A 12,199-nucleotide genomic window follows, 5' to 3' on the forward strand; every position below is an offset into this window, starting at 1 on the left:
TCTATCTTTCAAATCTCACCATCTTTTATTATTTGTATGAAAAAGAACATTATTGTTATTATTATTTGCCAACAGAAACAATTTTACATTTTTTTTCTGACACAGAGGAAAAAAGTTATTACAGCATTGTGCTTTTGAAGTTAGGATAAGTGAGATAAGCGTTTAAAAAGTTATTACACTATAGGTCAGTTGATGCACAACAATGGGGTCTGTTCCATAAAATAAACACCACTGATGTGGGTAATCTCATTTACTGCATCAAAGTCTGGCCCATATAATGTATCTGCCTAAGAAAGGCTTATGTCTGAGTTTTTCTTTTTTCTTTGTTTTTTAAAGATCAATTCAGAATCTTTGCTGGCAGTAAGTCAAACTCATTTCTCATGGATGCTGAACTCTGACCTCTGCCAGGGCTGCCTTTTGTCACTGATTCTGTTCAGTTTTTATGGACAGTTTTTGCTGGAGAGATTTCATGTCTTGGCTGGCTTAGGAATGACTTGGTGTCCCCCCACAATGGTGGAAGAATTACATGCATAAATACGTCTAAATGTGAAATTACTGAAGGCAGGGCTCTAGAGTGCGACCAGCAACCAAATTTTTCAATTTCGTGTGTACATTTGAAAGTACAGGTGGATAGAGAGAGGTGAGTAGCTGGAATAAAGCGATATCAATTCATTAAATCTTGAATCGAGTTTTAAATATAAATGTATTTTGCGGCAGAATCTCAGGTTAAAGCTCACAAAACTATTTGAACAACCACCAAACAGTAAATGAGAGCAGGTAAACGGATTCCACACAAAGATGTAAACACAGAGCTTGGACCCGACGCATCAGAATCAGCTTTCTCTTTCTCGGCTTTCGCACCTGACAGCATGGACATGCCGTCGGGGCTGAAAGCCGACAGCTCGCTGATTCTGAAGCATCGGTCTGCTTTGTGTTTACATCTTTTTTGTGCTAGATTCTGAGCTGCAGGTTTTGTCTCTCTCCAACCAAATTTACTGAACCAGCAGCAAAACAAGACCCAAACTACGCTTCACATTTAATAAATGTCGTCATGAATTCCCTCTTACCTTTGCTGTTTTGCTTTCACCACGATAAAAATCACGCTGTTGTTTTTAGTTTGTTTGTTTGTTGTTGTTTTTTTTGGGGGTTTTTTACTTTGGCTTTCTCATCAGAGGTCATTTAATTTCTGCTGTTCAATACTGAAGAAATTTAAACTTTTAAAAATATGCATAATTACTACTGCAGTATATTTTCAAGGTTATCTGCTAGAAAAAGCCAGGCCAGGAAAATCTCCTTCATGTTTTTCTGTGTTTTATCCTCAGTTACTTTGATACAAAGGCATCTGCTGCTGTGATGCTACACCTCTGATAAAGCCTCACATGTATCAGTACTGATAAATGATCAGAATTATAATATTTCTGACTGTCTGGGTAAAAATTAATCTAATCGAATCGGGACCTTGTAATTCGGAATCGAATGGATTATAGAAATCAGTGACGATGCCCAGCCTTAGTGAGTAGCCTAGGCCTGACAGAAGTGGATGTAGGTGTGGGTAATAAAAAAAGATGAAAAGAACTATTGATAACTTTTTTGTTAAGTTAAGGCCTGATCCGCCTGAAATTCATAGCCAGTGCTCTGACACGGAGCCATCAATCTCTGAACGCTGAAAAAGCACAGTGTATCCAGAAAACACATTATATGCTGCGATAAATGCACTGTCCAAGTGTCCCCTCTCCCCACTGCCTTTCAGTGGCAGGCAGCAGCAAACAGGTCGTCAAAGGAGGCCAATGTGATGATTAAGTTTAACATTGTCTACAATATTGCCAAAGCATTTTAAGCACAAGCACTTTTTCAGTAACTTATCTTTCTTGTAGAACTGTGCTCCAAATAAAGAACTTTGTGTTGACAAGATTGTTAGTTAATCATTTGCAAATCAATATTGTCTGTATGGACAGAAAATTTCCCCCCCAAAAAGTGTGAAGTGTAAAACTGCGGTGTTAAGCGGTGCAGTTGAAAAATTTGGGTGCTCTTAAATTTTGTGCTGGTGCGCCTAAGAAAAGTCGCACCAGCACAACCGTGGCAACAAGTTAGTCTAGAGCCCTGGAAGGTGTAGAAATACAGTATAAAATGCAAATGAAATGGTGAAAGTAATCAGGAGTCCTTCCAGAGAGCTGAAAAATAAAGTCAGAACAGAAGTACCAGAAAGTGCAGTTCCTCTAAGACCATTTAAGGCTGGCTTCAGAAGTGTGTCAGCTCCTCTAGAATCTCATGTTTAAAGTAGAGCAGATATAAACCATTTTGGTGTCCACAGCTAATTTCCCACTTTATTAGAATATTTTTAAAAATAACTAGTTTAAACTGTAAACGCCAAATGTAGGAATAATTAAGTGCATGGCTGCTCTGAGTGTCACGTAGGTGCCAAGACACTCTTCTAACCTCAATTAATTCAAGTTACTGAACAAGACTGTCCAAGAGGTCTCCACTCATGAGTTTTCAGTTAAATTGAAGTACAAATTTTTTATGTTAGCACTAATTAACAATCTGTGGATGCAGCTTACTAAGTCAGGTTGGTTGCATTAGCTAATAGCGTAGCCTCCCCTCACTCTTGTCCATTTATGAGCCATTCTGGTTCCAAACACATAACCAAAGATTCAACAAACAAAATACCAACCCCAATCCGTCAAAGTTACCATCTATAGTCCAGTCCAGTCTTTTATACATATTATGGTCTTTCTGTTATCAGCCTGCCAGATTTAAAAATATTTTACCATAGAGAGTTGGGGGCTGCCAGACTCCATTTATGAAAGAATAACAGAGCGATGACAGTGATGAGTAAGAAATGGCAGACAACAGTGTGCCTGAGCAGCTTCACTGCTTGACTTCATTGCTTGAATCTTTCTTACTGTTACTGACATATTTCTTACAGATTGCAACAATCTTCAGGAATGCTGGTGTGAATATTTCGGAGGAGACGTTTGAGGAAGCCTGGGAACTCGCGTCAATGAAGCAACCGACCAGGGAGGTTTGTGTGGAGAATTTCCGCAACGTTCTCAGGGAAATAAAAGCAATGTAATACCGAAGGGTTTTTTTTTTTTTAACGCTAACAATTTTCCTCATCCATAGAAGTTTGTCCTTCTCACAAAAATTTGTTTTAGTTTGTTAGGAAAGCTTTTTTTAAACCACCATTCTCATAATTCTCACAGCTTATTGTCAGCTAAAGTCTTTTTTAAGAGCAGGAAAGAACGCTGTTTGCATTTCCACCGTGTCTTTGCAACAGGGGAACTTGCAGTGCATAGGCTGTTTAAATGATTTCAGAGTCAGCTATGAACGATCTGCATTAATATGAACATATTCCAAAGAGACTGAGTTAAATTTGAATCCTTTCTGTGCTGCTACAGTCTTGAACAAAACAAAAACTACTGCTGATGAAAACTGCATCTTCTACACAATCGCGTGTTATATATTTTATGGATAAAGATCTACTTACCTGAATTAAAATTAAAATGTAAAAATATATAAAAAGGACGCAAGAAATGAAACTGTTTTTAAAAATCTTGACCTATTTTTTGGATTAAGGCTTTGTAGGTTGCTGCCTTTTATGTTATTTAATGAATTTGCTGGAAGCCACTTAACAGTTTCTGGCAGAACACCCATTCAAAAAGGAGGTTATGTGAAGAGACATACTGCACTTGCTGTGGTATTTTATTTTTTTCACTATATGGAATTATTTCTTGCGTCATTGAATTGGTCGTATGCAATGTTACGCTGAAGACCTGAGATGTTCTTTGAAGCTCTATTTTCATCACTGGGAACAGCAACAAACAACTTATCTCCTTTATGCATCAGAGCAGATTTTACAGCCATTAAGCACATTTTTTACTTTAGGCACTCTTGAGATTTCCTCAGAGAGCACACACAGGTGTACTTTTTCATACCAAACATCACAGATTTTTGGGTCCCATTCAAAACTTGTTTTGATCTATAGTTTGTTTATCTTGCCTGAATATCGTGTCTGTATCAGTATAACAAAAGTGCACACACACAAATGAATATCAGAGAAATTGTGATGCTGAGTGGCATAAACAGTTTTAATCAAAAATACTTCATTGTTCAATTAATTTGTTTTGATTTTTGTTTTAAAAACACCGATCATGTTTTGGGCTTCGTATGAAGTTGATGTCACCCATCATTAATAGGAACAGCACATTTGCCACATCAGCATTTCAGTATTATGTCAAAAGTTTGTAGTGATGTTTCTATCCACTGATCAGTGTTCAGGTGCTTCAGTATTTCAGTCCCTGGACCCTTCATGTGCTGACGTGACTACTACATTGCAACTTGCTCCTAGTAGTTGCCAACCCTCTCAAATGGCAGCAGTATATGAATAAGTGAATGAAAATCAAGTTTAGTGTTTTTAGGCGTGCTTTGTTTGAGCAAACATTTTCTGTTTATTGGAAACAACATGCCATCCTTTGTTGGCATATAATAAGCTGCTGTGAAGCAGTGTTCAGTTATGATTAAAATGCAGCTGTCAGTAAATACTAAGTATGTTCTCTGAATCTTATCTCTTTTTTTCTGTCTAGAAGTAGTATTAACTTTGATTTCCACACATATTTATCCCGTAATTCTATTAATCAACCTTATAATGAGACTCTGACAGAGACAGCACAATGAATCTGAAGCGTCCTGGAGCTGGGACACATGCAAACATACAAATACACATTAAAGAAAGCATGAGGAATTGTTTGCAATCTGCTTCGCTAACCAGATTAATGAACTAGTTGGCGTCTAGCCTGGACTGATTCACACGTCAGAACATACAAAAAAACAATAAAATAACTAATAAAAACATTAGCTTTTGTATATTCACCACTTGTTTATGTTTTCTTGTTAATTTCCATTAAAGTGAGTGATGCACAGGCATGTTAAATTGTTTAATGTACTCTCACCATATCCATGAGCATATTGACACGTACTAAGCTAACCACACTCATTTAATCCCATTATGACTCGGTGAGATGCTTGACTGGAACTATAAAAAAAAATAAAAAATCCCCCCCCCCCACGCAAACTTCCGCAGACCCCGCGTATTACCATGCAGGAAAATTAGACTAATCCTCAGCGTGTTTCATTATGCATGAATTAGCGGACGCTAATGACAGAATCCTCTCTGTTTGTCAGATATGTTGTCAACATTAATAATACTGCAGCAAGCTTTAACAGAATTGGATGACACGCAACATTCACGAGCCTGTCAAATGTGATGTCTTCGACAAGTGACACATTGCTGGCAGTGACTGTGGGCACAAACACAAGCTAAGGTGGAGAATTTTATGGCAGAATTAGTCATTCTTGCTTGGAGCAAAACGATACTATTATAACTATTTTCATTTTGTACAAGATTTGTGTTATGCTCTCTTTGGCCCATCAAGAACTGGCTTCAACTTTGTCGCTGGCAGCCATCTACTAGAACATATGTCCCTTTCTGCTTGCTACAGAAAGTGGATTTTCTTCCCTGATACTTTTTTTTTTATCACTAACAGAATTCCGGTATTAGTTGAATACCAGAATACAGATCTAATATTAACAAAGTTTTCTCTTGGCCTTTATATTAGTCACTTGTGGGAAAAACTATTCTGCAGTGCTCCACAAAGTACCAAAGTACTCCACAAATTTGGCACTGCATGTCTGCACAAGTATTCAAAACCTACTTTAGCAACAATTTAACCACTAACAGGTGGGATTTCAATGTGTTGTTCTAGTTGCTGACGAAGCTGCAAGCAGAAATGAATAAAGAAAAATAAAAAGGTTAACTGAACTGCAGTGTGAAACCTGAGCTATTAGCTCACATGGATTACTTTTACATACACTGACTTTATTATTTTAAACTTTGGCCACTCTAGCAGTATATATAAGGCAGGAAGTAAGGAGCATAAGCCCTTAGGTTTTCTTTAAGGCTTTTTAATGTGGGGATAAGAAACTGCAGAGGCAACCATTGGTGTAGAGCAGGGGTGTCAAACTCCAGTCCTTGAGGGCCGATGTCATGTCAAACTTGTAAATGTGTCCCTGTTACAAAACACCTGAAAAAAGGTAGCAGGTCTTTAGCAAGACTCTGTAGAACTTGAATGCATGCTGAGGTGGCAGCTCCTAATGTAAGTGTAAAAATGTACTTTTATTGCACCATGCTCATTCACTCATGAGCTGCTGCAACATGAATCAAATGACTGAATTGCCACCTCAGCATGCAGTCAAGTTCTGTAGAGTCTTGCTAATGACCTACTAATTTTATTCAGGTGTGTTGCAGCAGGGAGACATTTACAAGTTTCATGACATCAGCCCTGGAGGACTGGAGTTTGACACCTCTGGTGTAGAACAAATGGAATCTGTTGGGTCCTGATTTTCATCAGGGAAAGGACAGAAATTGGTGATGCAGTTTATAGATAGAACATACTGGTACTCAGACACCAAACAGATCATTATTACTTCTTAGTTTCTAGAAAAAATACCTGTGTATCTCCATCATAATTTGTAGTTTCTTTTTCAGATTTAATAAAAATAACTTTTGGAACATGACAAAAAATATCATGGTTACAGCTGTAATACAATGACAAATGACCAAACTCAATTTAATAAAGCATGTACTTGACAGGTCCCAAAAAAATAAGCATGTACATGAAGTTGGTCAATGATCCAGAAAATAACTTCAATCTGTTCATATACTGTTTTTGTCTTTGGAGTGTCTATTAAAGGGATAACATTTTCAATAAGAAAACACAAACGAGATAGTCAACAGACCATGAGAACAGTGATGGTGAAGCATATACAGAATCTCATTTAAAAACGCCTGACGGGGGTCGACAGGTGAATCAGAGAGACTGTACAGTACCACTACTTCTAGTCTGACATGTAAGGCTTTAGGGGTATCAAAGAAAAACCATCAAGTAGTACTCAGTGTCTGCACAGCTCCAGCACTCTGGGTCCCATTTAATGTGATCCAAATGGAAAATGATCAGTACAGTTTCTCACTTTGAAGGTTGCCTTCCATGCGAAAGCAAAAAATGACAAATCTGAGCAAAGCTGAGTCAGATTATTCAGCTACTTTCCAGTGCCAGTGCCAAACAGTGGTAACAGTCCAGTCAGAAGAGGCTCCCCTCGTTAGCTCTCGGTGGAATCTGCGACGACACGAAGCAAAGATGGTTAAAAACTTCCCACACTGTTAATCATGCACATCCTAGATTAGTAGTACAAGTTTATTGAAAGTGCTGAAAGAAAAGATGGACCGACTAACCCTGACATTCAAACTAAGTTTTGGTTCTTGTCTCACCTTGAAAATAATTGTATATAATTCTGAAAATGGCGCCTGTTTCATGCCAAACTGTCGGTTTCATGTGAGCCTTCAGGATAACATTTGAAGTGTAACAGGATTTCTCAGAGAGGATTTTAAGACCTGGAACAATAGGACAGAGAATCTGGCTAACTAGATAGGTGGGTATTAGGTAGAATAGCCACACACTGTGGTCCAACAACTGGATTACTGGCTGAGAACAGAAAGAGGCTTTGACTGTTAGCACTGTGTGGGTGTGGAATGATTTGTCTTTCTGTTTAACCAGCAAACTTTATTGAAGAATTTAACATACTCAGAGCTGGATTCCAAACTACAGGAAGTTAGCAGACCTTTGCAGTGAAGGAATTGCAGTTATGCCAACGTTTCTTAACACTTTAAGGCAAAAAAAAAGAAGCCACAATTCTTTGTTGATAGTTGGTGAAATAATAGAAAATAAAGTTACAAGTTACTGCTTATCTTTTAAAGTCAGTCAGTGATCAAGCACAGAATAACAAAGGTTTATGATGTGGCATCAGATTTCTGCACAGCCAGGTTGCTTTCAAAGAAAAAAAAGATTGATTTGCTTTGTTTCAGGTATGTGACGGTAGTGGGTGTTGTTCTAAACCCTGACCAACAGACACAACTGTGCCTGAATGCATCATATATCAACAGTGACAGAGGACTAAAAGTTGCTGCCTCTCAGTTTGTTTTTTCACACATCATCCCTGCACACATCGTGTGATAGCAGAACCAGTACACTGAACATGCATCTGCCATCGTAAACAGGAAGCTGAAACTGTTTGATTTCTTGATGAGGAGGAAGAACCATGATGGTATAAATGAATTCCTTTGCCTAGATGCATGATTTTAACGAATGGTTACATAAAGTGACTAGAAGCACGAGGAGATGATGACTGAAAAGAGCGTAATACGCTGATAAGATTTTCAAACTCCAAGTAGCTTAGCAGCATTTCCAAAAGTCTCAGTTTTAAAGGTCCATAAGCACCGCAGTAGTGTGGCTGTTGGTCATGAACCAACCTGCAAATTCAGAGTCTAAAATGAATCAACACAGAAACTTAATAAACTTCAGGTCCTCACATGGCCACTGTGGCTGGCTCCAAAAGAACATGATATTTGACCCCAGGGATATTAGATTTCTGTCAGTGCGCCCCAGGGCGGCTGTGGCTACAATATAGCTTGCCATCAACAGTGTGTGAATGGGTGTGTGAATGGGTGTGTGAATGGGTGGATGACTGGATGTGTAAAGCACTTTTGGGTCCTTAGGGACTAGTAAAGCGCTATACAAATACAGGCCATTTTTACCATTTCATATATCTCTGGATGCTGGTAAAGCTCAAATTTAACTGTGTGGGTGATTTGGGGCAGGTTTGATTTTAGTGTAGTGGTTAACACATTCACCTAATGAATGAAAGATCACACACAAATCCCTGGGAGGAAGCACACCTGGACATCCAGCCTAAAAAAATCAGCCAAATCAAACATTTAGATCCATTTGTTATGGCGATCATAAGGGAGCTCCAAAAGAAGCTTCTATCTGTCAAATATTATTAACAACTATATTACATAAATATTCCTGCTAACCCAGCTAGTAAGCAAAATTCCACCTTCTCAATGAAATATGGTCACTTCTGGTTTACCCCCCCCCCCCAAATGGTAACAAAAAGGCTTCAAAATATGTCAACCAACCCATGGGTGACATCCCAGTGAATATGTTCATCTGTTATATAGTCTTATTCCACAATTCTAAAAAGTTTTTAAAAACAAAAATGAAAAAGAGTTTTTAAAGCAAATTGAAAGCAGAAATAATTGTTTTACCCTTTTTTTCCTACCAGTACTATTTTTGTTTCTTACTTTCAAGTGACTGAAGTAGCAGTAGAAATATACATGTCACTTTTGCCACTTTCCTTAAGAGGGGCATTAAATACAACACAGACCCTCATCCATGGGATCCTTCTGAACATTTCACTGTTATTCTTTCTGCATTTACTTTAAAAACCTTCAACTCACCACCAGCAGCTCTGCTCCCCTCCCAACAAAAACAGACCTGCTGTATGCTGGAAGGCCTGCAGGTAGCTTTGAGCTTTTGCCAACATAAAATTATCTCTAAGCAAATATTTGTACACTTTAATTTTGCATCAGCATAGCCTATATGGAGAAGTAAAGCAAACAAAGATTTTGGCACATTTCAACAAATTAATGATCAAAAGTTTTCTTTAAGCAAAGAAAGAGCAGACATAGCTTCAGCTCTGCTAACATGCCAGAGCTGAATGAGGAAATATTTGTTTCAAAGCCATGCTTCTGGATGATTGGCTTGTTTGTGATGTTGACAGATGACGAGATGAGTGCTTACTCATAAACAGCAGTTACAATTTTCTTCTGTGGGTCGCCGTCTTCACTGGATCCCACTTTGAAGATTTTTGTACCCTCAGGGTCATCGGCTCCTTCATGTGATGACAGGATCCAAAATCTCATGACGATATAGCAAAACTTCCTACCTGCAAGAAAAAAAGACAGAAATCAGAGTCCGTCCTGCTGTTCATATCACTTCCTCATCCCATGTTCTGATTTCACAAACTGACCATACTGATCAAAGACGACAGAGATGTCCTCTGGAAGCACAAATACAATATCATCCATTTGGACACCGAGCTGCTTCCTCTGAGCATCAGTGAGAGACCCACACCTCTTCTCAACATATTCCAACATCTGGAAGGAAAAACAAGACGATCATTACTAAAAAAGACTGAAAGTGGGAAAAAAAAGTCTTAATTTGACATAAATACTAAATGTTAGATTTTATTAACACTAACAGTTTGATACAGTCCTGTACTGTCTGTGTGAGACAGTCTCAACAAAGTCAGCTTTTTTTAAATACACCTTTGTTATGTCTTTGATGTGTTACCTCATTGGACACTATCCCCTTTAGCTCATGATATCTGCCGTTGGACATCTTGTTGGAGACATGAACCAAGGCCTGGAATGGATGAGGAACAAAAAGGTGGCTTATTCTCTTTAACCACAGTATTTAATAAAAAGCCGCGATTCCTGATGGTACAAGTGTGTGTTTGCGTCTTTAAAACGGGTTTACAACCTGCCATGTTGCCTCAGGCTGGGTAATAACCAGAAAAATAAATAAATACACAATCTTAAAAGTCTCTAGTTGAAACTGTAACTGCTCTGCTGCTTTCAGTCATGTTATGTGTTCTTCATTAGCACAATGAACCTGCCCAGTTTTCACCTTGGCAGGTTCATTCAGTAGGGGTGGTTGTAGCTCAGATAGAAGAGCAGGTCATCCACTAATCAGAAGGTTGGTGGTTCAATCCCTGGCTGCGTGTGCATTCACTGAAGGTGGAAAGCATTTGTTTATGGGGGGAATGCTTTTTTTGGGGGGGGGCAAGCACATGTGGGACAACACTGCTATTAAAAAAAGTAAAGCTGAAGATAAACAGGCGGATGAAGGTCACGTGATGTGATGCAAACATTTAGCGAGGTATAGTTTAATGTGGTCTTGTCCCACACGTTATCCAATCCATGACCTCTTGATGTCCTAGTATCAGATGTAAACGTGTATTTACTACTAAAGGTAACTCTTTCAAACAATGGTCCATATGAAGCATGAAAAATTTGCTTTTTATTATTGACAGTACTGATGAAAAAGTAAAACGGCCTGTCGGTATTTACCTGCTTCACACCTCTTTCAAACTCCTCAGAGTTGACGTCTAACTCAAAGTACAGATCAAGTGCAAACATGATGACCTTACACCTGATCCATGTGATCGGGTCTGGAATGCCGACCACGGAGATAGCGGGCCGGCGGCCGGAGCTCTCCTTGGGCCCGTCAGCTCCATGCTGCGAGCAGAACAGTCTGTGTTTCACACCGGCGAACACGAGCCTCCGGCCCGGCGCCGCGGTGTAAAGACGCACGGAACGCACAACCGGACCGTCCCACTGCCGGTGCGCAGCCGGCTGCTTGCAGCTGTTCTTGCGGGCACAGACCCCCGCTGTACAGGCCACGAGGCCGCCGAACTCCCGGCATGCGGCGAGGCTGCTGATCCGCTGCATCAGAGCGGGAAGGACACAGCGTTAAGGCTCCGTGTCCACCACAGACCGGGGCGACAGCCTCCATCCACACTGCAGCCTCTTCTAACCTTATGCAACTCACCCCATATTGTACCCATAATGCCTATGGTGAAAACGACGTACACATAACAGTGCTGCTTTCAAGAACTGTTGGAAATTTTAACAATCGGAGCAGTTAGGCCCAATGACTGTGTGTGTTTGGCCTTGCCTGTGCTGGGGTTCGTCTTCGCTTTCACAGAACTCTAGCACTCGGTCTGCTGCTGTTTACTTTGAACAATCACTACAGTATTGTTACATGTTTATAAATATGTTTTTATTGCTTTGAAGTCTTAGACTCTTGAACTATGCTATCCTACAAGTTAGTATGCTAAACAGTACAAATAATGATCATATTCAACTTCTGCAACATTTTCAATAACGATCTGCTACATTTTATTTCCTGTTTTTTTATATAATATTCATTACCGATTTGAGCACAGACAGATAATGCTCAGTATTTTCTGGCAAAATGTGTGACTACATATTTATACCGTATTTTACACAGTCGGTCCTTCAGATTGAATTCAGATTGTTTTTGAAAGACTAGACTGGATCTGCGTAAGAGTTCTATGCGTGAATGGCACTCATTGGGGGTATTTAAAGGCAGCAAAGTGGTTTTACTGATAGGATCCAGTAGAGGGAGATAAATACTCATTTATCGTGTGTGTGTGTGTGTGTGTGTGTGTGTGTGTGTGTGTGTGTGTGTGTGTGTGTGTGTGTGTGTGTGTGTGTGTG

At 39.4% G+C, this 12,199-nt stretch overlaps 2 protein-coding genes across 3 annotated transcripts in view; one reads left to right on the forward strand and one right to left on the reverse strand.

Moving 5' to 3' along the window:
• The window catches only part of efhb (EF-hand domain family, member B), a 9,196-nt gene extending 6,116 nt beyond the window's left edge, over positions 1–3,080 (forward strand). Inside the window, exon 10 of the mRNA XM_005744080.1 lies at positions 2,927–3,080. Within this exon, the coding sequence (XP_005744137.1) occupies positions 2,927–3,073 (147 nt within the window). The 3' untranslated portion in view covers positions 3,074–3,080. The remainder of the gene's footprint in view (positions 1–2,926) is intronic.
• A 3,520-nt stretch (positions 3,081–6,600) lies between these two features.
• LOC102211810 (uncharacterized protein C2orf47 homolog, mitochondrial) lies at positions 6,601–11,553 on the reverse strand. Of its 2 annotated transcripts, XM_005744018.1 has the most exons (5): positions 11,027–11,553; positions 10,248–10,319; positions 9,925–10,051; positions 9,696–9,840; positions 6,601–7,172 (listed from the first exon to the last, which is right to left on the reverse strand). In XM_005744018.1, the coding sequence occupies exons 1-5, from the start codon at positions 11,405–11,407 to the stop codon at positions 7,088–7,090; spliced, it is 810 nt and encodes a 269-aa protein (XP_005744075.1). In that variant the 5' UTR covers positions 11,408–11,553; the 3' UTR covers positions 6,601–7,087. The 2 variants fall into 2 exon arrangements, with proteins under 2 accessions (XP_005744075.1, XP_005744076.1); XM_005744019.1 differs by lacking the exon at positions 6,601–7,172 and having other exon boundaries at positions 9,776–9,840; positions 9,930–10,051.
• Positions 11,554–12,199: the final 646 nt, after the last annotated feature.

This window comes from Pundamilia nyererei, unplaced genomic scaffold (assembly GCF_000239375.1).
Source record: "Pundamilia nyererei isolate P.nyererei 1_Seehausen unplaced genomic scaffold, PunNye1.0 scaffold00138, whole genome shotgun sequence".
NCBI lineage: Eukaryota > Metazoa > Chordata > Actinopteri > Cichliformes > Cichlidae > Pundamilia > Pundamilia nyererei.